The following is a 26,203-nucleotide window of genomic DNA, read 5'->3' as shown; positions in this document are numbered from 1 at the left end:
TTTTAACTTGTATTAAATTTATACCCACACAAGCTAGATTATCAAATTTCCTAATACACTGTAGCTTGTCTGTAGAAAAGAAAGTAAACAAAAAACATTAACAGTTAAATGCGAAATTAAAAGACAGTAAGACTGTGGTTCACAAAGGAAATGACAAAAACAACCAGATAAAGCAAACACTGCCTGCCACAGAAACAGAACTACTCTAATGAACATCAAAGGTCCCCCAAAAGGCAATGATTTCACTACTTCCAGGCCTTGCACAAATTCCTAGTTAAATTTGTGATACATTTTGCCTTCTCTCTGCAGGAAACAAGATAAGGAAAACCACATACTGAAGATAACCTGGAACTTCAGCTCCCTTTTCATCCCTTCTCTCTTTTTCACTTCCCAGAACTGCACCACTTCACATTTCCAGCACAATACCACTTAAGGTAAGAACGTGCTTCTTGATATTTTTCTATATGCTTTAAAATTGGCAATCAAAATATCTGCTTCAGGATACAGACGCTCTACTGGAAGGGAACTACAAGTGTCCAGTCATCAGGAACAAACACAAGGAGAGGCAGGAAATCTCCTCCGGCAGCCAGGGCTGAGGAGCGGGCCCTTGCAATTGCACTGAGCAGTACTGCCCACTCCTGTGGGCATCTCAGCAAGTCTGCAGTAGTAGACTGCAGCAGAAAGGCAGCAGGCACATGACCACTGCTAGCTGCAGGAAAGGTGTGTAAAACCAGCACAGCAGCTCACCTAACCTCTGATATAAGAATCTGCACTGTACAAAGAAGGAAGAAAGGCACTGGCTAGCATGTTAAGCTTAGCAGATGTTTTATTTCTAGATTTACACAAACAGCAGAAAAAAAATGCACAAAGGGAATACAGAAAATCAAATGTACCCTTTTTTTTTTTCCTCCGAATCAGAGGCAGTCAGCTAAACATTATTACATGCCAAAAAGGTAATCTCCCTTGGAAAGCTTAATCTAACCTTCCTCCCCAGTCAGCACTGCTCAGGAGCAATGCAGAGCAGGCACCTCCTTCCTGTCGCAGGGCAGAGATTCATGCCAGCAGTGCCACCCACACAACCCATGTCACCAGTTTTCCTGCGGTGCACGTGTGAAAGGTTCAGTTTCCTGTGCTGCTGCAGCTGCTGCAGGCTCCAGCAATGCAGGTGTTAAAGACAGTCAGGTGCCCAGAGGAGGAGGAGGGGAAGAAGTAAACACAGCATTCTAGGTACACTAAGAAAACACTGGAAATAAAGAAGCTTTGTTGTTGTGGGGTGGGTTTTGGCTTGTTTTGATTCAGCTCATTAAAGTAGCTAAGAGAAAAACCAGCTACAGCATGAACTACACCTCCCATTTTACTAACCAGACTACATCATCTTGAAATAATATTGTTTATTTAAGCACCTGCCCAGCTCTCAGACCATTTTTTCTGTTGCAGGATATTCTAATACAAGAAGTGCTATCTAACTTTCCACAGGGAAAGCACAGGAAGTTTGCTGACATTCTGATTATCAGCTCAACGGACAGGGACAACATCAGGAAAGCATGTTCCCTTGACCCATTCTGAGGATGGATGACAGATGCTTTTCACATAAATAATTAAAGGAAACATAGACGCTGATCTCTACAGCAAGCTCCTAAAATAAAACTCTTAAATAAGCACTCCAGTCCTGTACCACAGCCATGATTAAGAAGATCTTTTTTCCTTGAAAATGTACCAGCATGGCTAACACTATACTTAGACATAAACTTTTTGGAAGTACATTCAACTTAAGCTCAGTGCTAGATGAAATTCCTGCTGAAATAGTATAAGTGTTCAGTTTGTTTAGTTTAAATATTTAGTACCAAACTGGTGCTCACATGTAATTTTCAGTGTGACAGTGTTTAAGATACACTGAAGGAGACCTTTTCCCTTTCTCCCTGATTGATTGACAACAATACGTGAAGTGACTGTACCTAAGTAAATGAATGGTTGCCATTTCAAAAACATATACTTTCAGACAGATGACAGCAACAAAAGAGTCAGCAAGGAAGACAGCTAAAAGAAAATACCCTTCAACAAATAAAAGTTGTGAGAAAACAAGCAGATTATATCAGTATCTGCAAATTAAATGATAAAAACAAAACTCAAAACCACAAATAAGAAATTCATAATAAACATTCCTCCACAATACATTAAAAGTAGTGTACTTTTAAACATTAATAGGAAAAATTAATGATGATGTGCAGCCTTAATTATGCTGTGCATTACCTTTCATTTCAGACTGAAAGAAACCAACACACCAAAGGGAGACATGGACCGATAAACAGAATACCAAAACCATGAGTTCTGAAAAGGGATCTCTCAAGATTCAAGTCACTGAATGTCTCATCCATTGGTTTGCTAGCAACCGACTTGGCAAACCATTTGAACTTCTAGAAACTAACAACATTCATCACCAAAGGTTCTTGGAAAAAATAAACAGACAAGAGATGAAAGGAAACCATTCTTCTGGAGCAGTAATTGTTTAAGAAAAAAAATAAACTAGGGATAAATTATTAATTTTGTCATTCAAGGGAAGTCATCAGGAAGTAGTTCTATCATCTGCAGATCGGTTTATTCATAAATATTCTACAAAAGGCTGTGAGTAGTGAGGTGACAAAGTCTGCTAACAATATTAACAGTTCCAGTTAAAGAAGCAGCCTGAACAACTAGCTGTGAGTAGCAGCAGATAACATCACAAACACTAGGTTGGATGGGGCCCTGGGCAGCCTGAGCTGGTGGGTAGCAACCTGCCCATGGCAGAGGGTTGGAACTGCACGGCCTTTAGGGTCTCTTCCAACCCAAAGTATTCTATGACTTTACATTTTCCTGCACTAGTCATTGAATATTACTGAACACCAAGACATCAAATCAGAATATTGCAAGTCATCAGGGATGGAGTAAGAGCAGAGCAAAGGGGATTGTTATACCAACAACTGCATTTTGTTCTTTTTATCTTAAAAAGGCTAACATAAAAGGAGATTAAAGGAAGGCAGCTAGGTTGACCTAAACTACAGTGACATTTCCTAAGAGAGATGGGTTTAAACACACATTCTTAGATGCTTCAGCCTCCAGAAGAAACATAGAACAAAAGAGGTCTAAAATCTGGATAGGAGAAACAAACAGTGAATGATCACTTACTTTCTCAAACTACAAGAACCAGAGACTTCAAGTTTTATCATCAAGATTCAGGCTTCACTTAAAGGCTGTATTTTCCCGTAAGCAACACCCAGCTAAACTGTGAAACGTAGGTTGCCACAGATAGTAACAAATCCTTTCTGAACTCAAGCAATCAGAGATAGAGAAATCCAAGATACCTCAGCTTGTCACTTTCAGCAAAGGATATTTCTGAAGAGAATTTGGAATCAAAGTAAATTTATCTGTTCTTTGTGTTCTTCCCACTGCATATGCTACTGATCACTGACTATCAAGAGGTGGGATGCTGACAAAGGTGAACTTTGAGTCTTTTGAGGACTCAAAAGTCTTTGAGGAGTTTGAGTCAACATGGCAGTTGTTTCTGGTGAAAAAACGACAACCAAGAAAACAGTTAAGAATATCAAGTGCAAATGAAGATTCTACTGCTTCAATCGTAATAGTTCAAATGTGTTTTGCAACACAGTACTTTATTCCCTATCAGTTCACCTGCCTCATTTTTAATGCAGGTGATCATAGTCACATAAGCCAGTGAGTTTTAAGTTATGTAAAAGCAGATGTGAAAAATAGAAAAACAATAAAAACTAATATAATTCCAAGGGACTGAACTGTCAGAACAAACTAACCAGTAAAACAGACTCTGCAAAGTTAGAAATCAGATTTTTTTTTAAACTATCCACAAAATAAAAGTATGTTTTCAAATAAAACGCTGTCAAGCAAGCCTTTTGGAATTCTTACTGCTGGTACTACAGCATTTCAAATCCTTGCAAGTAGATTAGGTTTTTCCACTCAACATCAGACTCCTCTCCAAAAGGAAGAGGACAAATGGTAGGAGAGAAGGAAGGAAAGAATGCATGAAAAACATTTACAACATAAGCCTGAGTCAATAGAAGAAAGAATATTTCTCCTGATAAGAAGCTGACTTTTATACTTAGTAGCAGAATTGAATCTTACGTAAATCTTGTATCAACAATGAAACTATTGACTATTCCTAACTCTACTCAGATCCTTCGCGTTCACTCAAGCATGCTGCTCCATGTCAGAGCAGAAATTCATAAAGCTTCAATATGAAGAAATGCTTAAGTTAAATACTGGTCGAGTCTTTTAAACACAGCTTCTTTTTCCTCAGCTGAAATTAAGTTCCTTTTTTTCCCCTCCAACGTTACGGAGAACAGTGAGCTGGAGCATCGTGCTAAGTACTCAGCTCTATGTAGTCCCAGCAGTTCCTGGAACATGACCACATTCTTTTACTATCTACCTTTTGCATTACACTTTACCATACACTTCACACCATCTTATTTTTTGGAATTGAAGACAGTAAAATCCATTATACCAATACATCATAAACACTCAGCAGCACGTCACTTGGCCTGCCTTTGATCAGTTATTGTCCCATCTGCATTTTCTTTTCAGTTCACATTTTCCTCTGTTCCAGTTTGCCAACTACTATTAAAAGAAAGAAACACTTCAAAGGCTGCAAACATGATGTGGTGCAACAGTAAATCCAAATCAGGCTTTCAGGGCCACCAAAAACACACGAAGTATGCATTTATCCACATTTGCATTAAGCAACAAAGCAGGCCTTCAAAATCAACTGCAAGTTACCTAGGAAGGCTCAAAATGAACCTGAAGGTGAATCCACACCATTGTAACCAAACACATATACAACTACTGATTACTGGAAGTCCATCTGAGCCCACAAATACCATCCAGTGAAACCAGAGCACCTGTATCATCCCAAACTGCTAAGAATGTCCTTCAGTTCCAGGAGGAAAGTGAAATCCCTGGGGCAATGCTTCGTCTTTACAGATCAGCTTGATGCAAACAAAATGCTTGTATCACCTAAGCAAAAGCACTGTTTCTCTACATGCTACACTTGCTTTGCTTCACAGGCCAGAAACAAGAAAACAGCAGCTCCATTCAGACAGTAGTTCTGTACTGATGCATGCGTGCATTCTACACTCACACAACAGAAGTAGAACAATAAGGTGAAAGAACACAGAAGCCCGACTGCAGGCTCCATTCACATAGTACTCATTACCATGTAACACACACACAGTCACTAAGTAGACCACGTATTTCAAGCTATTGCTGGCCCATTTTATATACATGGGCTGAGTGCTAAGTGAATGAACAGGTTTATGGGGTTTGATTCGGTTTGGTTTTCTTTTTTTAAGCATTTACCATCTAGTAAGGTCGTACACATTTAGGATTGCTATATCTTTTCTTCCAGTTAGAAAGTCATGCTTTTCATTCACAACCAGCTCAGAAAACAAATTATTAAACTGCCTCCTGCAGATTTTTGCACCTACTACGTGCCTGTCTGCACTCCTGACAAAAACAGTGAGACAACAGATAAGAGTTAAAAGCTTCCATTAAAGTTAAGTGTCCTGTAAACAGGCTTTCCATAGGATTTTATGCATTCAGTGAATACATTCAGTTGCATTTAGGTCTCTACCTCAATATTCTGCCCATTCAAGCAGACCACTCAATCTCACAGGGAGTTCTCAGACCAAAGAAAAGCCAATCACTGATCACTTGGAAAACATGTTGTTTACATGAATTTTCTCACATCTTAGGCAAGTTCATTATCCAAACCAAGTTCTCTAGCATTTGATTGATTTAAAAATCAAGAATTTGTTTATTCTTCCCCACTACCGTAATACAGTTTCAAGGCCAGAGAGCAAGCAACACTAAAAAGTTTCACAATAGTTTAAGAATCCCCCTATCAGAACCTAGTGCTTAATATCACTAAACCTGGTTTTAGGGTGATCTAATCACAATTTAAAAAATTCTCAATGATCATCAAGCTGAAACCTTCTTTGTAAATTACTCCAACAGAAGCATTATGAACTCTCCACATGGTGGAGTTACTCAGCAGGCTGCTAGCTCAGAGCATGCTCATGCTGACTGTGGAGTCCTTCAAGCCCAGCACTAGATGACACTTTTGAAATCCAAAGCTCAGAAATCACAAACAGCTATCATGTCTTTTGCACCAAATGCATTCTTTACAGGCACTCCACTTACTACTAAAACCTTGAGCAAAGCTTCTGCTCTGCTTCACGCTGATGTACAACCAACAAGTTCAGGTTTTCTTACTCTACCACAGATCACAGGACAGTTTTGAAATTACAGATTCTAGTTGATGGAAGACACTCAAAATGCCCTTTTAAGTCATAAATCAAAACCTTCCGCATTAACTGTTGGCATATGAACAAAGGATCAGCCTGGATGTTTATACTGGGCAGTTTTCCCTATCAGGGAGGAGGCATCCATCCAAATATCATTGTCTTCAGAACAATACAACTACCAGCAGAGAATCATTCCTCCATTTAGTAGCACATCCTTACAGCCTGAGTCATGAAATCAATGACTACATACTAATCCCCTAGTCAGCTCACCCTATAAACTGAGGCAAGACTGTGCCCTACACTCTAAACAGATTCTCTGCATTTTTTCTTCTTGTTTCCCCTTGTATGTTCCTCTGTCATGAAGAAAAGCAAGTGTTTCAGAGAAATATATATAATATAACCACACTATAAAAAAAAACTACTCTATGCAATGCTCACTGCAAAACAAACAGAACAACTTTAATAAATACTTCTGCATGTCGATTTTATTTCATGATTATCTTAAGACTATTCCAGCAGTGAACACATCTGTACTCAATGAAGTAGCACCATTACTTGTAGGAATAAGTGACAGTAACAATAAAGAGATGTCTTTTTTTTTTTTCCTGCCTGAAGTCAGCAACATAAAGCAAAACTATATCCAAGTTGTAAAGTTGGAAAGAAATACAGAAAGGGGAATAATAACCATACCTGGGTTTGGCCTTCTGCAAGAATAAAGCAATAAAACAATGTCAACAAATGTTGCAAGAGTCAAGAAGACAGTAGCTGCTTCCTTATTTAGTATATGCACGATATCCACTGATTCAATTTGAAGGAAGCTGCTTCGCTGGAACTTGTTGCCCAATTAAATGAGATGAGAAAAACAGGAAGCTGTACTGAACTACAGATGAGTTCAGCAAACAGACTAGGCTTCCCAGAGTCCAGCAACACCATGACAGATACTTTAACCAGAACCCACCGCATGCACTGAAATAATGCATTGTGGAAGAAGCTGTTCTAGACACGGTGGAATAAAGCAAGCAAGGAAACATTCAAAGTCAAATTGGATGCACAAAAAAGGGCAGGAGGTCAATCTGAGGATTTAAGTCAGCAGCATGACAGAGAGCTTAATTACCTCTAAAGCAAAGAAAGAAACTTATTTTTTTCTTATATTTACTTTGTCAGTCTATGCAGTTGCTCCTTCCAAGCATCTTCTGTGAAAGTTCTGTGAAAGCAGTACTAGCTTGGCAAGTATACTGCCACCAAAGGACTACAAACAGTTTTTAAACTGCAAGCTTTAAGAGAACAAGCACCATCTTCCCTACAACTGCACTAGTGAGCAAACACTGTTCTGGCATGCAGGCTTCTGCAGGTGATCTCCAGAGAGATGCTATTTATACTGTGTGCTGAAGTTACCACAATTACCCAAGTCCAATATGGATATTTCTTTCCCCAACAAAAGTCTGTTCAGAGAGCACTGGTATCCTAACACTAAGTAAGAACAGTTTTCCACATCAAAGAGTCTCAGTACACTTCTTTCATACCTTCAGAACAGGAATAAGAAAAGTCTTCCCTAGAAAGACAGTGAAGTTGCTGCAAAAATGACAATACAAAAAAAAAAATCCCAGAACAAAGCATAAAAACCTTCATTTTTTGCAAGGCCTCTTAACAAGAACTATTTGTAAAAGAAATCAAAGCACTGTTTACAAGGTTAGGAAAATGCAGTATTCAAGACCAGTGTTACAATAAAAACAAACTCCTTTGCCAAAACATTAAAGGCAACTTCATTCAACTTTCTCTTTAGAGTTGGTAGGACTGTTAAGATCATGTGAATTAATGTCTTGCTAATTAGGCACGTTTAGTTATGATTTTGTTACTGAGCTCATCTTCATGACTAAGAAATAGTATAAGCACTCCTCAAAGGTAAGAGGTCGGGTTAGACAGCAGACTTAGGATATTCCAAGTGCACAGAATCATTCCTTATAGGTTTTTATACTGCTCCATAATTGTGACACTTAGTGAGGGAAGAAAAAATATATATATATATATACCAGCATACTAACTTTCTTATATTTTACACTTAAACTGCCTCCTTGAAGACTCCTAATTAGAAGTCATCCCATTTCTGCTCATCTCATAAACCACTTACCAGCAACACTATGTACTACATCAAGAACACAAGAACAATCATACTACCAAGCACTGTTCAGGGCAGCACCAGCTTGCACATTCTGTTACACTTTATAGACTGCTTTCCTTGAGTTCCCAGACAACAACCCCAGTGCAGAATGGTTTGTCCAACAAGTCAAGGGACTTGGAATTCCCAGCCTCATTCAACTTTATTAAAATTCAACAGCTTCATATGCCCTCTCATTGCAGTGACAATAAACAAATTGATTTTGAAGGTCATAAGCAGGCACACTGTCAGCATTGAATAGAAGCACTGGAGTTTGTGTTAACGTTCACTTTTTTAACAGCTGCTTTAACTTCCCTGACACATGAGACAACACAACAGCTCAACTACTTCTACTGTCTGCTCAGCATTAGGAGAACTGCTTGTCCCTTTGTAATAAATACTACATACCATTTCATGCCTAAGAATCACCAATAAGAACTCTACAAAAAATGCCATGCCATCTAAATTAAATATAGCAAAAGTATCTCTTATCCAGAAGATTTGTAAGAATCCACATATTGCTTGGCAAAAAAATAGCCTTAATTAAATAGAAGGTAAAGCACCTTAGGAATCCAAGTTTCTATAAGCACCAATAACACCACATTCTCATTCTATCCAAGACAACTTGAATACAATACCAAATAGTTGTCAATTACATGAAAAGTATACAAACTGAGGTTTAAATACTGGAATGCCCAGCAGTATGCTCGACATGATCATTTTTAAGTTCTGAATTAGAATTTGTAGTTAAAGTAAGTATAGAACTTCAGCATATCTATGTGGAGCATAAGAAAAAGAGTTAAATGAGTCACATGTAATCTATTCAAGAGTTTCACTCTTTAAAGAGATAGAGTCTTAAGAATTCAATCCGAAATAGGTTAAAACCTCGTGGTTTCCTAACAAGCTCACAACTATCCTGGCAAACAGCTTGATACATTATGTTCTCTCCCACCCTCCCACCTCTGTAAAACTTTTCTGAAATGCTATGGAAATTACTAAGTTCCCTAACAGGATCTCTTCAAGTATTTTCCCATCCAGTGCTCCAAATTGATATTTTGTGAACCTTAAAAAATCAAGAAGATACTTTATCTGAAAAACAAACTGTAACACAATAAAAATCGAGTACTAATTTCAATATGGATTCCCTAGAATACAAAGTTCACATCGTTTTCCTTGTGCAAGCCAAGTTAAACCAGCAGAGACAATTAATCTGTAATAATCACCACACTGAGGGTGAAAGTAATCAACTTCCTCGAGTCACAGGTTCATTATTTAGAAACAAACACACCTGTCCCAAAAAAAATCAGTAACCAAATTATTCTTCAAATATAACATAGAAAATTTCATAATTTTTTTTAAAAACAGCTTTGTAGAAATACAATCCCGTAACATTTCATTTCCTCTATTTAAAAAGGAGAGTCACTTTCTCACTGAAAGAGGAAGTTATCAACTTTGCTTCCATTAGTTTCATTGGGCTTAGTGGCTCTTTCTTGCCAAGAACCAGCTCAGTGTAAACTTTCCAACAAAAAAATGCATTAATGAAACTAAACCAATTCACTCTGCCTGCACATCCCCTAAAAAGATCCAATGATGCAGCCCCGCTGTAAGGACAGCTTCTTTTATCATCAAGTGGAGTTCTGAAGGTCCCCAGCCTCCCCATACGGCTGATCAAGTGCTTATACTGTGGAAATGTTTCTAGGTTAATAAGATAAAGACTCTATTGCCCTATCAAGTCACTAATAATTTCCGCACCAAAAAGGCTTTTGTATTTCTCTCAACAGCAAATGCAAAAAACAAAAACAAAAAAAAGGGGTAAAATAAGTAAGGTCAAAATAGAGGGGATGATTAAAAACAAACAGCAGAAAAAAAAGCATACAACATCTGGCTTAACCATAGGAACAACACAGCTTCAGGACTGTCCTTTCACTGAGGCTAAAGCGACTGTGTGAGGCCATGTGGTCCCAACATGGTTTTGCACAGAAGCCTTAAAGGAGAAGTTTGTCACTCAACACAATTAAACCTATTGTCCATCTCAAAAACGTTGTCATACTGCTTATAGAAAACCTCAGCATTAGCCCACAGGTATTCAAAAACCAATAGGTACAATGCAGATCAATACTGTCACCTAGAAATAGAGCACAACTGCTTGCTTCATACCATGCAGTACCTTCAGATGTATTCCTGCAGGAAATAAAAGCCCTGTGATTATCTGAGCTTTCACTCTCACACACCAGTAACAGAACACATTTTCACTGACTTCTGCCTATTAACTAGAACTAACTTTGCAACAAATAATGTTATGTGTTTCCCTTCATGATTATGGATTCTGTAGAACCCAAGTTCCCATGACTACGTGCTACACACTCTACTGGGATTTACCCAAACAGCAAATGGAGCAGGGAGAACCACTGAATACTTTCACAGTTTCCTAACTGATGAGCAAACATGAAGACTCCTGTTGAGTGTTCAAAAAAAAAGCAACACAAAATGTATGAAGAGCAGCTGAAGTCCCCAGGTGTGTTCAGCCCAGAGCAGAGGAGCTGAGGGGAGGCCTGATGGTGGCCACAGCTCCTCACAGGGAGAGGAAGGGCAGCACTGAGCTCTGCTCTCCATGATAGCGACAGGGCCCAAGGGAACAGCATGGAGCTGTATCAGGGGGTTAAGAAGAGCTTCTGCACCACAGGGACATGGAACAGGCAGTGATCACAGCCCCAAGCTGCTGGAGTTCAAAGAGTGCTTGGACGATACTCTCAGACATCGGGGTTTGGGTGGTCCTGTGTGAAGCCAGGAGTTGGAGTCAATGATCCTTATGGGTACCTTCCAACTTCGTATACACTATGACTTTGCATAAATATAAAGGTATTTACAACTAAGTATTTGTGAAACTATAAATATATGATGCTGCTGTAAATTCTCTTTCTTCACATTTTCAATTGCATGATCAGAAGTCAATCCCCATAACCTATCGCTGTGGCTTCCATTCATATTTTTATTTCTTTGGTATTTTAAATCATAATTTTAAGTATCCTAAGCTTCATTTTTTTTGGCAAAGAAACTTATCTTGCCTGTTTATTTCAGCATGCTCTGCTACCAAAAGCACACTTCTTAGAAAACTGAAGGTTGCTTGTGATCAGTTACGTTAAGAACCAGCTCTTTAGAATGAACGGTGCAAGACTTCCTAACTGCTATATGAAATAGGCTACAAGGTTAGGAAAAGCTGGATTTGGGTCTAGTGCTGCTGCAGTCTCCCACATTCCCTCTCTTTTTTTTTTTTTAGGTTTGTTTTTGTTTTGTTTTTTTTTTAAACAAAACCAACTAGGATGCTATGACTTTTCTGTTACAATTATATGCAGGTGATACTTCAGCAGAAATGAAGAGATGAATTACAGAAAAACATATTTCACTTCAAACACACGAAACAGATCTCGTGAGTTTTCACAACACAGACCAGTGAACAAAATCTTGAGCGTGTTGCCAACTAAAACAGAAAACTGATTTAGAAACAAAGTGCTCCTGTTCTCTTGCATGGTTTCTTCTGCCTCCCTTGACAGAATACCTTTTCACTTGAAACGGATCTTATGACAGAAACACACATGAAATCACTGTAGATGAACGGACTGTATGGCAGTTTTAGTGCTAACTAGTTCTACACAAGTTCCAGCAAAATCACAAGCAGGCAAAAACCTTGCTGCCTTACCCTTGTCTTTAAAGTCTTTCCATGCAGTAGAATAAGCAACTCTCACTAAAGGAACTAAGGGAAAGTTACTCATTAGAAACTATGAAAAATGGCTGCTATACTAAAAACAAACAAGTACTCTACACACAAACAAGAAGACTTTCCCAACTCTGACCTTACAGAAGCATCCATGACATGATCAAGAGCACTTGAAAAAAATCTCCCTTCAAGTCACGATAGATTATACCAAACTTGCATTGCAAGCAATAGAATCATAGGGGTTGGAAGGGACCTCAAAAGATCGAGTCCAACCCCCTTGCCAAAGCAGGTTCCCTACACCAGGTAGGGAATTCACCAGAATTGAGCTGATTTCTGTTTCCTGCTCAGCCAATGCAATTATCTTATTGATGCAATACATGACCTTTCAACTAGAGCAGATCTGCACAGTGAATAACCAAAGAAACAACAGCCATCGCAGGATTTTCTTTTGTTTCTTTGTTTGTTTTGTTTACAATATATCTGCAGCTGTATCTTGTATCCCACTTATTAGTAAACATTTATTAAAAGAAGTATATGACAAGATCTAATTGCCAGAAAGCATGTTTTGTGTTTGCAACTTCTCAATGAAGAGTAAACAATAATAATAATAATTTTAATAATTGAAAATGTTCAAGTAGTAGAGGAGCTTAACAGTAAAATGGGCAATGGAAACAACTGTGGCTATTTCTTGACCATCAGCTTCCAAGTGATCCAGGTACTGCCACTTCTTATCTAGCCAGTATGCCTAAAAGGGAATTTAAGCTTAACCTCTATTTCAAGACAGTCCTACCAAGCACCTTCCTTAGAACTGCCTGGTCATGATAATCTGTCCCTTCAGAGAAAAGGTGTCCCATCTCCAGCTGAGGGGACACAGAAGAATGGTAATCAGGAGCATCTCGTGGAGATCCCACATGCACAGAGCATATTCTCTAAACAGAAATTATCATTATCTAGAAATTCAAACTAGTTCCCACAGTGGTACCAATTAAGGGATTAAAATCAACTCTCCAAAAAATCTATATGGGTAAAAATCAGGGAGACGCTGAAACTACAAAAGCAGGTTTCTTATGAAGGAAGCTGAGGATACGTTTTAAGATACTGTATCAGTGATCTGTCTATACCACGATCAAAGAGAAATTGTTTAAACCCTAAGTTATTACCCACCCATCTCCGCATGTAGTAATCATCTTTTCACGTGAATGGTATTAGCAAAACTTCTCCCAGTTTTACACAGAAATAGGAAGTTAAAAAAACGTCTTCACCCTATGACTGTAATACTGAAGGAAACAACAAAGATAGAAGCACAGATTACAAATTCTCCTGAACTAAACCTCAGTATACGTTTTTGCTCCCTCTGCTTGGAGTTTGAAAAAACTTCTTATTTTGGCCTTAGAAAGCATGCATTTAAGAATCTGTGTTTACTGATAGCCATTAGATAGCACACACAAAAAAAAAAAGTGATGATTAAAAAACGTCTTGCAGTTCTTTGATAACTACTCAAGCAGTAGGCTCCTAAGCCTAGCTACAGGGTCTTTTTGTTCTGGTTCAACTAGATGACAAAAAGCATGAACTCTGTCTCCTTAGAACATGAGTTTTTTAACTTGCAAGCTTTCACATGTTTAAATAGCATGTGAAAGCCTTTCTAGTCAATAAACTGCTGCCTAACTAGGATATTCTTCTCCTTCTTGATAATATTACAACAGACTCAAATTTTAGTTCTACTATTTTAAATAAGTCACACAAGACCTTTCAGCAAACCCTTCCTGAGCTTCTGATTTGTTGAGCTGTCTCTGCATTTTGTTAGGCCTTCCATCAACAACTTCCAAAAGTGAAGTCCTCCTAATCAGTAAAAATACTTGCACTGATATTTTATCTGAATCCTTTTCCCACAATTGCATCTAGCTGCATACAAAGCCTCATCTCAAAATAATCATATCTGAAGAGTCATAAGTGAGAGAGGATTTGTGTTAACCCACTTAGCTGAATAAACTGTCCTTTCATTGGAAGAAAATAAAATGAAGAAAGAAACAGCAAGTGCTTCCATAATCTACTGTATTGTTTCATAAAACTTCCTCAACTGTGATTAAGGAACAGTAAATTCACAGTTCTGTAAAGCCTTCGTGGAACTAGAGACAGACACATACGCACACAACTATTTCTTTTTGCCATATTCTTAATGAAAAGGTGGCTCTGACCTAACCACTGCCCTGAGCTACAGCAGGAATTGCATCAGACTGAGAAGCAATGAAACAGATCTAACTTTCGATCATTTGTTTCACTTCCCTACAACTTCTGTTCAGAAAACAGATTTACTTTATTTACTGTATTCTAAATAAGATTATGATCAGTTTATCCACAAACAACCTCACAGTCACTGAGGTTGGCACAGTTTGTTTTGAGATGAGTTCACTGTAAAATAACAAGCTAAGACAGTTCAAGCTGCAGAGCCCTAAGAGCACAGTTTGATACTGCCTGTAGAGCCCACTGAGATCTCCAGCCCACATGCAACGTTAGTGTAAAAATCAAAAATCTGCAAGGATGAGACCATCCCGTTTGCATTAATACAACGGGGTCAGAATTGAAGCTCAGGAGCTGCTTGAAGAGCTCTTCAGTCATCCACGAATGCAGGGATAATAGCAGCTGCATGAAGAGCCACATAACAGCCACTTCAGCCATTCAATTTCCATCCACTGCTTCATATGAATCACAGCCTTGGGTAAGCAGATCGACAGAAACCAACAGAGCTTTAACACTGGAGCAGGAGAGCTGTGCATGAAAGCTACAGCTACAAAAAGGACGCAAAGGCTGTGAAGGAGCACACTGCTTGCCATATTTGCATCTCTTCATGCAAATTAATTCAGATCAATTTGGAAGAGCTGCAGATCTTTTGCAGAGTGTATCTGTATCACTTCCTATTAAGCAAAGCCTTCCTATATTGACAGATAAAAAGCAAAACAAGTCCAGAATCGATGAAAGCAGCAAACATGCTAAGTGGGCTACACAGAACTGTTACAGAAAAGAAATTCAAGAAATAGCAATACCTGCACTAGAAAAGTCTTCTCTATCACTCAAATTTTATTACTGTCAAATTAAATATTAAACTTGGAAAACATGCACAATCTACAAAAACGGTGCAGAAGAACTGTACAATTTATCTTCTAGAATTAAACCACCCTCATTTGGTTTATCTGGAAGGGCATTACCACATTTGTGCACTCTGAGCATGTATTCCAAACCATAAAAACTGTATCCTTACCCTGGAAATCACCAGTGATGGGAGAACACATACTGTTACTTAACTCCATGAATGCTGTCATTTGCCCTAATAAACCCACAGTAACTGCACCTACTGAACACAGCTAAGACCAGGGGGCAGCAACACTGCCAAACACAAACCAAAACAGGTTGATTTCTTACGAGCCTACAAGCAAGCACAATTTAACTACAAGAAAAAAAAAAGAAAAAAGCAGTTACCATTATGGAAGAGCTGCAGAAGTTACTCAAAGTTATATAATTAGAGCACATAATTTTAAATGCAATCTCACAATCATTCCACTACCTCACCAGCTTCTGCAAAAAAATATACCAGAGCTGCAAATATTCTGAACGTGGACATTTTCTCTACTAAATCAATGCTAAGTCATGTTTGTTGTATGAAATCACATTTGCCTTACTCCAGTCCATCAGAAGGCCATGGCTTTCATACCAAATGCTTCACTCCTACCAACAGTTCAGCAAAACTAAGAATCTATGAAATCCATCTGCGATGTAAGCACTGGCTCCTCATGTAAGGACAGATATTTGTGAAACTAAAAACATAATCCAAGCCCACAACATATCTGTGAAACAGCAAAAAAAAAAATAAATCATGATGCACCTTCAACCAAGTGCAGGGTAAGAAATGAGCTATACTTTCCTTTTTTAAAACCCTTTGGAAGGCATTTCCTTCTGACTGCTGACCTCGTCCACAAGAAAATCACACTGAAACCTCAGGTAGGATGCAGTGAGTGGTACCCTATAGAATCCAGCTCCGTAACTTGATCCATTTTCACACGTTTGTTTCATGATGTGAAACAGGATGCACGTGTAAATGATGGCAATAATAAGCACTAAGGAAAACACAACGCTGAGGCTTCAAGGTTGAGACAATGAGACAACACAACTACTCCCAGGGCATTATTTTGCAGCGTTACACGTTATTACACGTTACTTTGCTCTCCTTCCAACACCTACTCTATTTTAATGCTGTTTTCCTCAACGCAAATCCATCCCGCTGTCCTCACCTCAATTCAGAAGCAAAGCTCCCCAGCAGCATCCCGCAGCCAGAACTCAGCACTGCCCTGATCCAACGAATGGGGAAACCTCTGCTACTGCTCCCAGACAAAAATCCAGCGTCCATCCTCCCTCCCAAACCCCAATATCCAGTTTTTCCTACCACGACAACCACCGAAATCGCTCAGAAGCGCGATGTTAATGCACTCCAGGCACCGACCTTCGGGGCAGGACGGCTTCAAGTCCCGCCGTTAAAACACCACAAATGACACCGCACCGATGCCTCCAGCTCCGGGATTCGGGCTCCCCGGTGCTCCTTCTCAAAAGCCAACGTAAAGAGAACCAAACAAGGCCGACGTACCTCTTCCAGCAGCGTGACCGTGTTCCTGCAGTTCTGCAGCCGAGTGGTGAAGCTGGACGTGGTGGGCGAGTTGTAATCCTCCGTGGTCTCGGCGATGAACTCCGAGACGGTGATCTGGTCCGGCATGATCCTGGCCCGGGGGAGAGCCCAGAGCGGAGAAAGCAGAGCGGTTCGTGGAGGAAGGGGAGGGGGGGGGGGAAGAAGCAGAGGGCAGATGTTAGCAGGCAGCGCAGCCCCGCAGCATCCGAGCAATGGGGCGGGGGGTGCAGGGGGCGCGGCCGCTCCTCGCCCCGCCGCTGGGGGGCGCTCCCTCAAGCCCCGGCGGCTGCGGGGAACGCGAGATCCCGGACGGAGGGAGGGAAGGCGGGGAGGAGCCCCCACCCACCGCCACCGCCGTATCCCCTCCAACCCCACCGAGTCGAGCACGCACTTGAGCGGGCTCCGGTCGCGCCCCCCGGCCGCGGGGATAGGAGGGGAAGAGGCCGGGGGAAGCCGGGGCTGGCGGGGGCTGCGCCGCCGCCGCCGCCGCCGCCGCCGACAGTCACCGCGGAGCGACACGCGCTGCCCGGCGCCCGCCCGCAGCTGTTACGTGGGCCAACGAGGAAGTGCTTTGCGCATGCGCCGCCGCCGCCTCTCCCCTCTCCTCGCTCCCCGGCGGTGCCGCCCCCCTCCCCTGACCCGCGGGGCGCGGCTTTGGGGGGGGCGTGGGTGGGCGAGAGCTGCGTGATACGAAGCGCGAGGGTATCGCGGACCGTACAGCGACCGCAGTACGGATCAAAGCCATCACTGCACGCCGGCTGCTGCCACACTCATACCCAGCTAACTCCTGCCCTGGCTCAGCACTGCCCAGCTCCTCCTGCTTTCCCACTTTCCGCCTGGCACAGGGACCCCACAGCCCCCATCCCGCCCCGAGTGCTGCTCACTGAATGGGATATAAGGGAAACTGAAGATCATCCGGTTGGAACCAATGTCACATCCTTCCAAAGTGGCATTTCTTGCTAACTGGGAGTACCCTTTATTCGTTGCTGCATCGTGTAACTCCGAGAACTGACAGACAACGATAATGAGGTGTTTTGGTTTTTTTCTACTTTGATTTCTTTTATGCTTGGCTGTTGGGGCCCATATGTGCCTCTTTAGAGAAGGCCGGGTCTCAGGAGGCTCAAGGCATTATGGTCATCTGTCAGTTCAGCCTGATTTATTGAACCTTACTATGGGTTTTCCTTCTCTTTGTCTTAGGGATTGTCTCCACAAAAGCCCAGAATTTCATGGCTCTGACATCTGAACAGCTGAAAATGAGCAGTGTGATACGGATGTGTCCAGCTCAGTGCTCTGTCTGTCAGCACCTACTCCTGTACTTCAGCACCTTGTACGTGTAATTCTAACAAAACTCTCTGAAATAGTTTAAAACACCAATAAAAAGTTGCAGAGCCTGAGTAAGCATTAAAAGGAGAGACCTGCTTTGTGTATGCCCATACAAAGGATTTCCTTAGCAGGACTTTTATGCAGCCCTGTCATCAAGAGCATGACCAGTGCTCCAAGATGTGGTGCTGCCTGCATACTGCTGGGTAGGGGTGGAATGGGATAAGGATTTGGATGGGGTTGGGGATAGGGGCAGGGATGGGGATGGGGACAGGGATGAGGATGGGTGGGAATAGGAATGGGTTTAGGGATGATGTGATGGGGATAGGGATGGGGTTGGGGATAGAGGTGGAATGGGGGATAGGGATGGATAGCTTTAAGGAGGGTTTGGGGACAGCGAGAGAGAGATAGAGATGAGAATGGAGATGAAGATGGGGATGGAGATAGGGATAGGAATGGGGACAAGGATAGGAATTGGGATGTGGATAGGGATAGTGATGGGGATGGAAATGGGGAAAAGGATAGGAATAGGGATAGGAAGAGGAGATAGGAATAGGGATGCATCTTGCCTCAGAGGAGATAGATTTCAGGGCTGGCCAGCACTGCACGCTGGGAGACTCAGGGTAGGGTGGGCAGGAGGAGGAGGTTGCTGAGAAAAGAAGCGTGTAGGAGTTGCACTAAAAAAATGGAGCGAGAGGAAAAAAAGAAGATTGAGAGAGCAAATGGAGGAGGTAGGAAGAAAATCAATTGATGATCGTGTTCTTAAGTGCGGTGGAGGAGGAAGAGAGAGCAAGGAGATGAAAATGGTTGCTGACATGAAGAGTGTGGACAGATTGCAGCGAGGATAGGTTCTTTCATACTATTTAGAGAAAAATTGAACTGCAGAGTCAAAGAACATTCTCGGCATAGGAAGAGAAGGAAGAGAAGAAGGCAGGGGGGGAAACTGGAGCACCCAAGAATGGCAAAGTGAAGGCATGGCTGGGCTAAAGCCACTAAGCATGCATTTCCTCATCAGGCAAAAAAAAAGTCTTCTAAAATGAAATGCCAAGTATATAAAAAGTAGAATGAACGCAGGAAATAAAGACAACAGAACCGGACTGAGAGATGAAAAAGGAAGATCAGATGCTACTGATCATAATTGCCTGTTAGTCTGATTATTTTTTTTTTGACAGTTCTTAAATTGTTCACTATATTAAAGAGAACGTGGTACTCAGTTCTGCTGCTTTGAAGCAGCATTTGATCATTCCCTGTACAAATGCTCATACAGAAAATAACCCTATGGGCATGACCACTTTAGGCTTACATTATCTCCATTTAAACTCCCTGGAAGAAGGATTAGCTATTTAATATAATAATAATAATAATAATAATAATAATAATAATAATAATAATAATAATAATAATAATAATAATAATAAAAGACATAACTTGCCTATGAAAATGTGCTTGCATTTTAAGTAGTCAAATTATATAACTGTTTCAGCTAGCATAGCAGATTTCAGATTTAACCACGTTTCCTGTTTTGAGCATTTAAGATTCACTTCTAAACGTGTCAGATGCACCTCTCTATAAATTGCCACTAACTGAAATCACTGTTTCACATCACAAATGGCATAGAATAATCAGCAGGTTGTGAAAGTTCTGCTCCGCAGCGTCTGCTCTCGGGATGCCTGTGCCTGGGCTGGGGGAGGCTGTGCTGCCTTGCTTTGTGTGCTTCAATCCCTGTTACAATGGGAAAGGCATTGCTGTGTCCATCCTCAGAAGGGCTGGAATGGGGAAGTAGGGTTCAAGTAGCCCTGGAAACACAGCTATTGACTGGCAATGCGTCGCAGTTAAGGAATTTGTTCTGATTTTCCATCCCACCCAGTGATTCAGTCTACAAACCCATTTGTTTCCCTTGGCCTTCCTTACCGTGTTTGCCAACAGGAGAGTTAAAGCTATAAGTGCACCTCAGCGAGTTGGTAGCATTTGTGATACCGTGCTCAGGGAGAGGCTGGCCAGCATAGCAACAACAGCAGGAATTACTAACACAGGTGTTTTGCAATCAGCTGAGTAGCAACTGTGGCATTTTTCATTTTATAGTACTCCAGTCATCTTATATTTAGATTGAGATCAACAGTTCATTCACATGAGCCAGGCAGTAGTCATCAGGTGATGATGACTCTTGCCATCACTGCACATTTTCAACCACCACCCATCTGGGTCAGGAGTGAGCAGCTCACACAGCTCCTTACAGCTTCAGCCCCACAAAGAGTTCAAACCCCACAGCGGTGCGGGGGTTTTATTTGTCCACTAAAGATTAGGAGACAGATAGGGGACATTGTGGCCCTGCTGTCCTAAATCCGCTGTGATCACACCAAGCAGCCCCAGGCCCCGAGGCCTCCAACACTGCTGCAGCTACACAGGCTCACATGCAGACTGCTTCTTGGTTTTGGGAACCCAGCGTGACCCTGTCCCTGGCCAGGCACTGAAATGGTGCCAGACATGCTCATGCAAGCTGTCACCCACATGCAAACAGCCATGTGGCAGAGGAGTGAGCTGTGAGGTGGGAAGGAAGTGCATGGCTGATCCATGGATGTCTCTCCTTTGTCAGTATGGACATCACCATGTCAGGACCTCATGTCAAATATTTTTTTCTTTTTTTTTTCCTCTTAGAGGTTATGCCACTTTGCACCTACATTCATTTCTTTACTTCCGAGTTTCCCATCTTGGCTATTACTGTGGAGAAAACTGCTGTAGATCAGACATTAATGTTTAATGAATGCAACAAATCATCGCAATGTATATGTCATCAAATCATAGAATTGTCTGAGTTGGAAGGGACTCTCAGAGGCCATCTAGTCCAACTCCCCTGTAGTGATCAGGGATACCTACAGCTAGAGCAGGTTGCTCAGAGCCCTGCCCAGTTGGCCTTGAATGTCTCCAGGGATGGGGTATCCAGTACCTCTCTGGGCAATCTGTTCCAGTGCTTCACCACACTTACAGTAAAAACCTTTTTCATTGTATCCAGTATAAAGTGCTCCACTTTTAGTCTGAAACTATTTCTTCTTGTCCTATCATTATAGACCCGTACTAAAGAGTCTGTTTCTTTCTTTCTTATAATTCACTTTTAGATATGTCTTAGTTAACTATATAGTTGTTATGTTCTTTTGCATCTTCACAAATATGGAAAGTATCAGAATAGTGACAGAAGTAATGGAGCACTAAGAACCATCAGGAGAATATCCTTAGGCTATACTACTGAACTACACTGATATTCTGGACAAGTTTGTAGTTTGGTGTTATAATCATGAATTTCAGCTAAACATAGTACTCAGCATCTCTTCTGATCCACTTTGTTATCCCAACCTACTGTACAGGAGCTCTACAGGGCACAAGGCAGCCATGGAGTTTGATCTCCCAAAAGAATGCATTTATTCTGTTGGATTGAGCTTCCCTGGGAAAACATGTACATGCCAGCTGCTATTAAATAAAATTAAATAGTTAAATTTCTGTAAGTTTATTGTCAGATGACTTCTGACAAAATTAATGAGAAATGCCCATTTAGATTTACAGCAAGAGGTGTTAGAACATGAGCAAATGTTTCTAATTCAACTCTTCTTCTTTGAATTGAGTGATGAGTTTAGAAGATAAAAGGAGCTCAAATTAACAAAAATCTTAGCAGAGTGAGTTTGGCTGCTCATTTTGAAATAGCTCCTGTGCTAAGAGTCAGGAAAGCTTTTTTGTTAACGGAACTCCCATAGTTTTATATTAAACAGAACCACCCAATTTATGCAGGGATGTGGAGCACCACTCCTTCATATTGCAGCTGGAAACATTCAGCCAGGAGGACCTTCACCCTCAGAGGACGGTCCCATCAGCTCACTGAACCTTGTATGGAATTTAACAGCTACATATTCTAACCTGCAGCATGTCTGAGCTTTTAATATCACATAAATGCATGATGTACTCACAGGAAAAGGCAAAGTCTATTTTAAACAGCAAAGCCTACATCACACATTGTGACTGGTGCTAATTTGCCAAAGGGAACTTGCATGGTAAACTGCAAAAATGTTTTACTTGAGAAAGAATGCAGTTGGATTTGGCATTTGCAAACAAACTGTTATTTAGACAGAATAGTCAGGTAAATTTCCAGGCAGGGAAAGCCATTCATATCTAAATAATTTCTCTCTATGAAGAAAACCAAAATCCAGATCCAGCAAACATGCTGGTTGCAATTCTGTGTTTTTAAGCTACAGTATCTAGCAATGAGGCTCATGAAATAGACGAGCTGCATCAACAATTTCTGTTACCACTGTGACTGTTTTGAATAAAAGAATCAGCTGATTTCAATTTTAATACTGGCATTTCAAAGCATTCTTCTTCATCTGGTATTTGAAATTAGTTAAGAAAACATAAGCGACTGTCTTAGAAACTACAGTATTCATTTAATAGCCTTTTAGCACTAGCAACAGTGGCTTAAACAAAAGGTTCTTTCTGCATTCTTTTAATATTAATATGATAGCAATAAGAGAATCCATTGTGTTCTCATTATAAAAGACATTTTGGTAACATTTGCATTTTTAACACTGTATGTACCAAATGAGAAATCGAAATATTAGAAGCAGAGAACTGAATGGTATGTTTTGAGTGTTATGTGCAAGGAGCTTAGCTGAGTGATGAGTAAGCCCAAACAGTTATCTCAAAGGCCAGCTGAAAACAACACTGAAAACAGAGCAGAGCATTGAGTTACACAAGATTAAGCCAACTAAGTTGCTGATTCAGTTTTGCCTTTGTTGTTTTGGTTTTGTCATGCAAGATCAGGAGCCATGCGGACAAACACATAATGACATTCCAGGCTCACAGCAACAACAGCTAGAGTGGCCCTGGAACCTCTGCATCCTCCAATGAGAAAAACAGCAAAGCATCAGCCTGCAGCAAGGGGCAATGGGCTGGTGACAGGAGACATGCTCACTTTTTGTTGCAGATGTGATAAATTTGGTATTTTTATTTCAGGCAGGATCTTCTGTTGTTAGAGATGCTCATTGAAGAGATCTTACAGAATATATTAAAAAATAGCAGTATATTCTTCTATAAGGCCTTATAGACGACAGCTGAAAGAAATCAAACTCTTGGGAACAGCATAGGAACCTCTAGCAAATCTAACTCTTGCCTGTGGTGCAATCATAACTCTGTTGCTTGCTGCTGGCCCAGTGTCACCCCCTGATGCATGGTTATACTGGATGTCCATAGTTCTTCTGTCTGAGTGCTTGCAAGATCACTGGGCAGAGCATGGAAGAAATGTTTGCAGGAAATCAGAGGAGTTAACGTTGGCTTTCATGAGAGCAAGGGCTGCAAAGAGCAAGACAAGGCCAAAGTAGCACGAAGGAGTACTCTGTGATTAAACCAAGAGAGATGAGAGTCACTGTAAAGCAGGAATCAGTAGTAGCTGAATACATTTTTTTTTCTAATATAGAAAATGGCAATGACTAAGATCAGTAACTGATACTGCAAAAATGAACATGTTGCAGGGCAGCTGGCATAGCAGGCTCTCCAAAACAAAAAGAGAATGAAATAAAGCCTCAACCCGCACTGCAAACATTTCAATATTTTCTCTTTCCCTCTGCAAATGATACAGCTTTGTCATTCTCCAGGCACATTTCTCGTTCTAAGCTACATCTAGCTAAAGTGCTGGATATATCCTGATGGCAGTATGTGTCTCACCTGCAGTGAAACTGATGATTCAGGCCAAAATGAACCTGGGAAGCAGATCGAAAACTAAATAAAGGTTTTGTAGACCTGGTATCTAGTTCCTGAGCTGCCACTCACAGCTGTGACATGGCATGCTACGTGCTTTGTTTCTCTATCTTTGGAATGCAGACAATTACATTTATTTTTCTGGGTGAAAGCACACTGGGATCTCCAGTTGAATAGTGCCATAGCAGGACAGTGTTTTTACTGTACATTTTATTGTATGAGTTTTAAAAAACAGCTGAATGATGAGAAGGGCTTTCAGGCCGAACAATTTCATCAGCATTTTATTGGACAGAAAAAAACAACTGGCAAGCAAATAAAAGGACTTTCTTCTAGTTGATCATGCTATGAAAATATAAAGGACAGAGATCCAGTTTTTAGGGTTTTTTTTTACCCATCTCTCTTTTATGAATTTGTCAGCACTTGAACAGTATCTCGTGGCAGAAGTGAGACTGAGACCCTGCCACACCAATCAGATATACAGAAGTCACGTGTGCCTTTACATGAACTTAGTTCTAAGATAATCTTACAAGTATGCACATGCATGGATCTACTGAGCTGAGGTTCAAAGGCTGGCTTACAGTGTTGAATAAATATTGTTAGTTCTTTAGTTTTCTAAAAACCTTACTTGCTTTAAAGCTCGAAGCATGAAGCAAAAATGGCTCCGTTTTAAAATTAGGTTATGTCTGTCTTTTAAAGCAGACATTTGATTGTCACAGCTGTGGGATTCTTTTAAAACTCTGGTCAGCATCTTTTGGAAACTGGTCTTGCCATACAGATCTAGTCCATCAGGCCTGTGTTCGCCTATGCTAAATTAAATGAAGAGCTTCAGAAGATTGGTCTGGAATTCCATTATAGCAGGTCTTCTGTCTGGCTAGTCATTTGCTTCTATTTTTAACTATTTTAGGCCACTGTAAATGAGCTTGCCACTTCCTAAGTTGACTGGTTTTCCATTGACTACAGTAGAAGATGATCATCTGCCCATCTATCCTTATTATTTTTTAATGTATTGCCAATGCCAGACAATTTAACAGAAGAGCAGGAAAGCTTTCAAAATTCTGTAGTCACACAATTTTTGTGGGAAGATAAAAATGAGGAGAGGAAAAAAGGTGTTTATTTTCCTCGTGGACTGAAAAGCTTTGCACTTCTTTTGCTTTGTATCAAGAGAATGAGTGTAGGAAAAAGACCCTATAAATGGTTCACTGATGGTTTGCACCTTCTCAGGAGGTTCAGTCAAGACAAATCCTCAGGAAATAAGGTTTCATTTGTTTTAGTGATTATACCACTACTTATTTGCTTGTTGGTGGGGATGCTTTGTTTTATTCCTTCAAGAAAATCTGGGATCAGTAGGAGATAAAAACCTAAATCTTGTTTCAAAATCAAGTGAAAACATCCAGCTTAATTGCTTCATACTTTTCTAAAGATAATTGTTTGACATCTGGACTCTTGCTTATTCAGGCATCATGGGCTTAAAAAGCCAAAATATGCATAACCATGTGACAGAGCAAATACACCAAAGGAAGATTTATTCAATTTTCAGATCAGCAGCTATGATTCACGCCCCTTGTCTGGACTGGAGTTCAGTATGGTCAACCCTTTCCCCAGGGAAGAAGAGAAGATGAAAAGAAGATGAAAGGCTCACGCTGCTGGGTGGAGAGCAGTGACCTGTGCTAGGAGAGCTCCATCCAGAGCACCAGGTACAAAGCAAACCAATGCCTGTACTGCAAATGTTGTTCTAGGGAGTTCAAGTCAGGCAATCCAAATGCCATTCTAGTGGCTCAATAAAATACAGCAAAAACTCTTAAAACAAGAGCATTCACCATCCAGTGACTGAATAAACAAGAGCATATTTAGACAACTGTGTGCTATTCTGTGTTTTGCATTACTAGAAGAGGAGAGTCCCTCGTTTTTCAAGCCCCCGCACAAAACTTGCCATAGAGCTTTTGGGCTGATCTCATAGATGTATTGTTTGCAAAGTTAAAACAACATCAGTTACCAGATCTGGATTACTTCAGAGGACTTACAAAGTGTCCTTTTTATATCCCGCCCTCCCCATCCAACTTTGAAAATTGTGAAAGCAAAGCAAAATACATCGTAAGTATTATTGTTTGTTCCAGTACATGCATGGGCAGTCAGTATTCTGTAAGGATTTACTGATTTATTGGATTCTGTGATCCTCATAAGGATCAATAGTTTAGACATTTTCTGATAAAAGTGTCTGTGCTCATGTCCAAAGGAGCACATATTGCAATTGATAAAAACAATTTATTTGGGGCTTTTCACATTATTTTTTTTCTGCTTTT

General features: G+C 40.7%; 1 protein-coding gene across 3 annotated transcripts in view; it reads right to left on the bottom strand.

Annotated features, from left to right (window-relative positions):
* Positions 1–26,203, bottom strand: part of ASAP1 (ArfGAP with SH3 domain, ankyrin repeat and PH domain 1) — a 148,542-nt gene that overhangs the window by 80,569 nt on the left and 41,770 nt on the right. For all 3 annotated transcript variants that reach the window (XM_065753174.1, XM_065753175.1, XM_065753173.1), the window contains exon 3: positions 16,809–16,938. In XM_065753174.1, the coding sequence (XP_065609246.1) occupies positions 16,809–16,938 (130 nt within the window). The remainder of the gene's footprint in view (positions 1–16,808; positions 16,939–26,203) is intronic.

The sequence above is a fragment of the Cyrtonyx montezumae genome, unplaced genomic scaffold (genome assembly GCF_038088225.1).
Source record: "Cyrtonyx montezumae isolate F1298 unplaced genomic scaffold, pur_monq_1.0 scaffold_8, whole genome shotgun sequence".
Classification (NCBI taxonomy): domain Eukaryota; kingdom Metazoa; phylum Chordata; class Aves; order Galliformes; family Odontophoridae; genus Cyrtonyx; species Cyrtonyx montezumae.
Note: the sequence above shows the minus strand (reverse complement) of the source record. Positions and strands in the feature narration are given on the sequence as shown.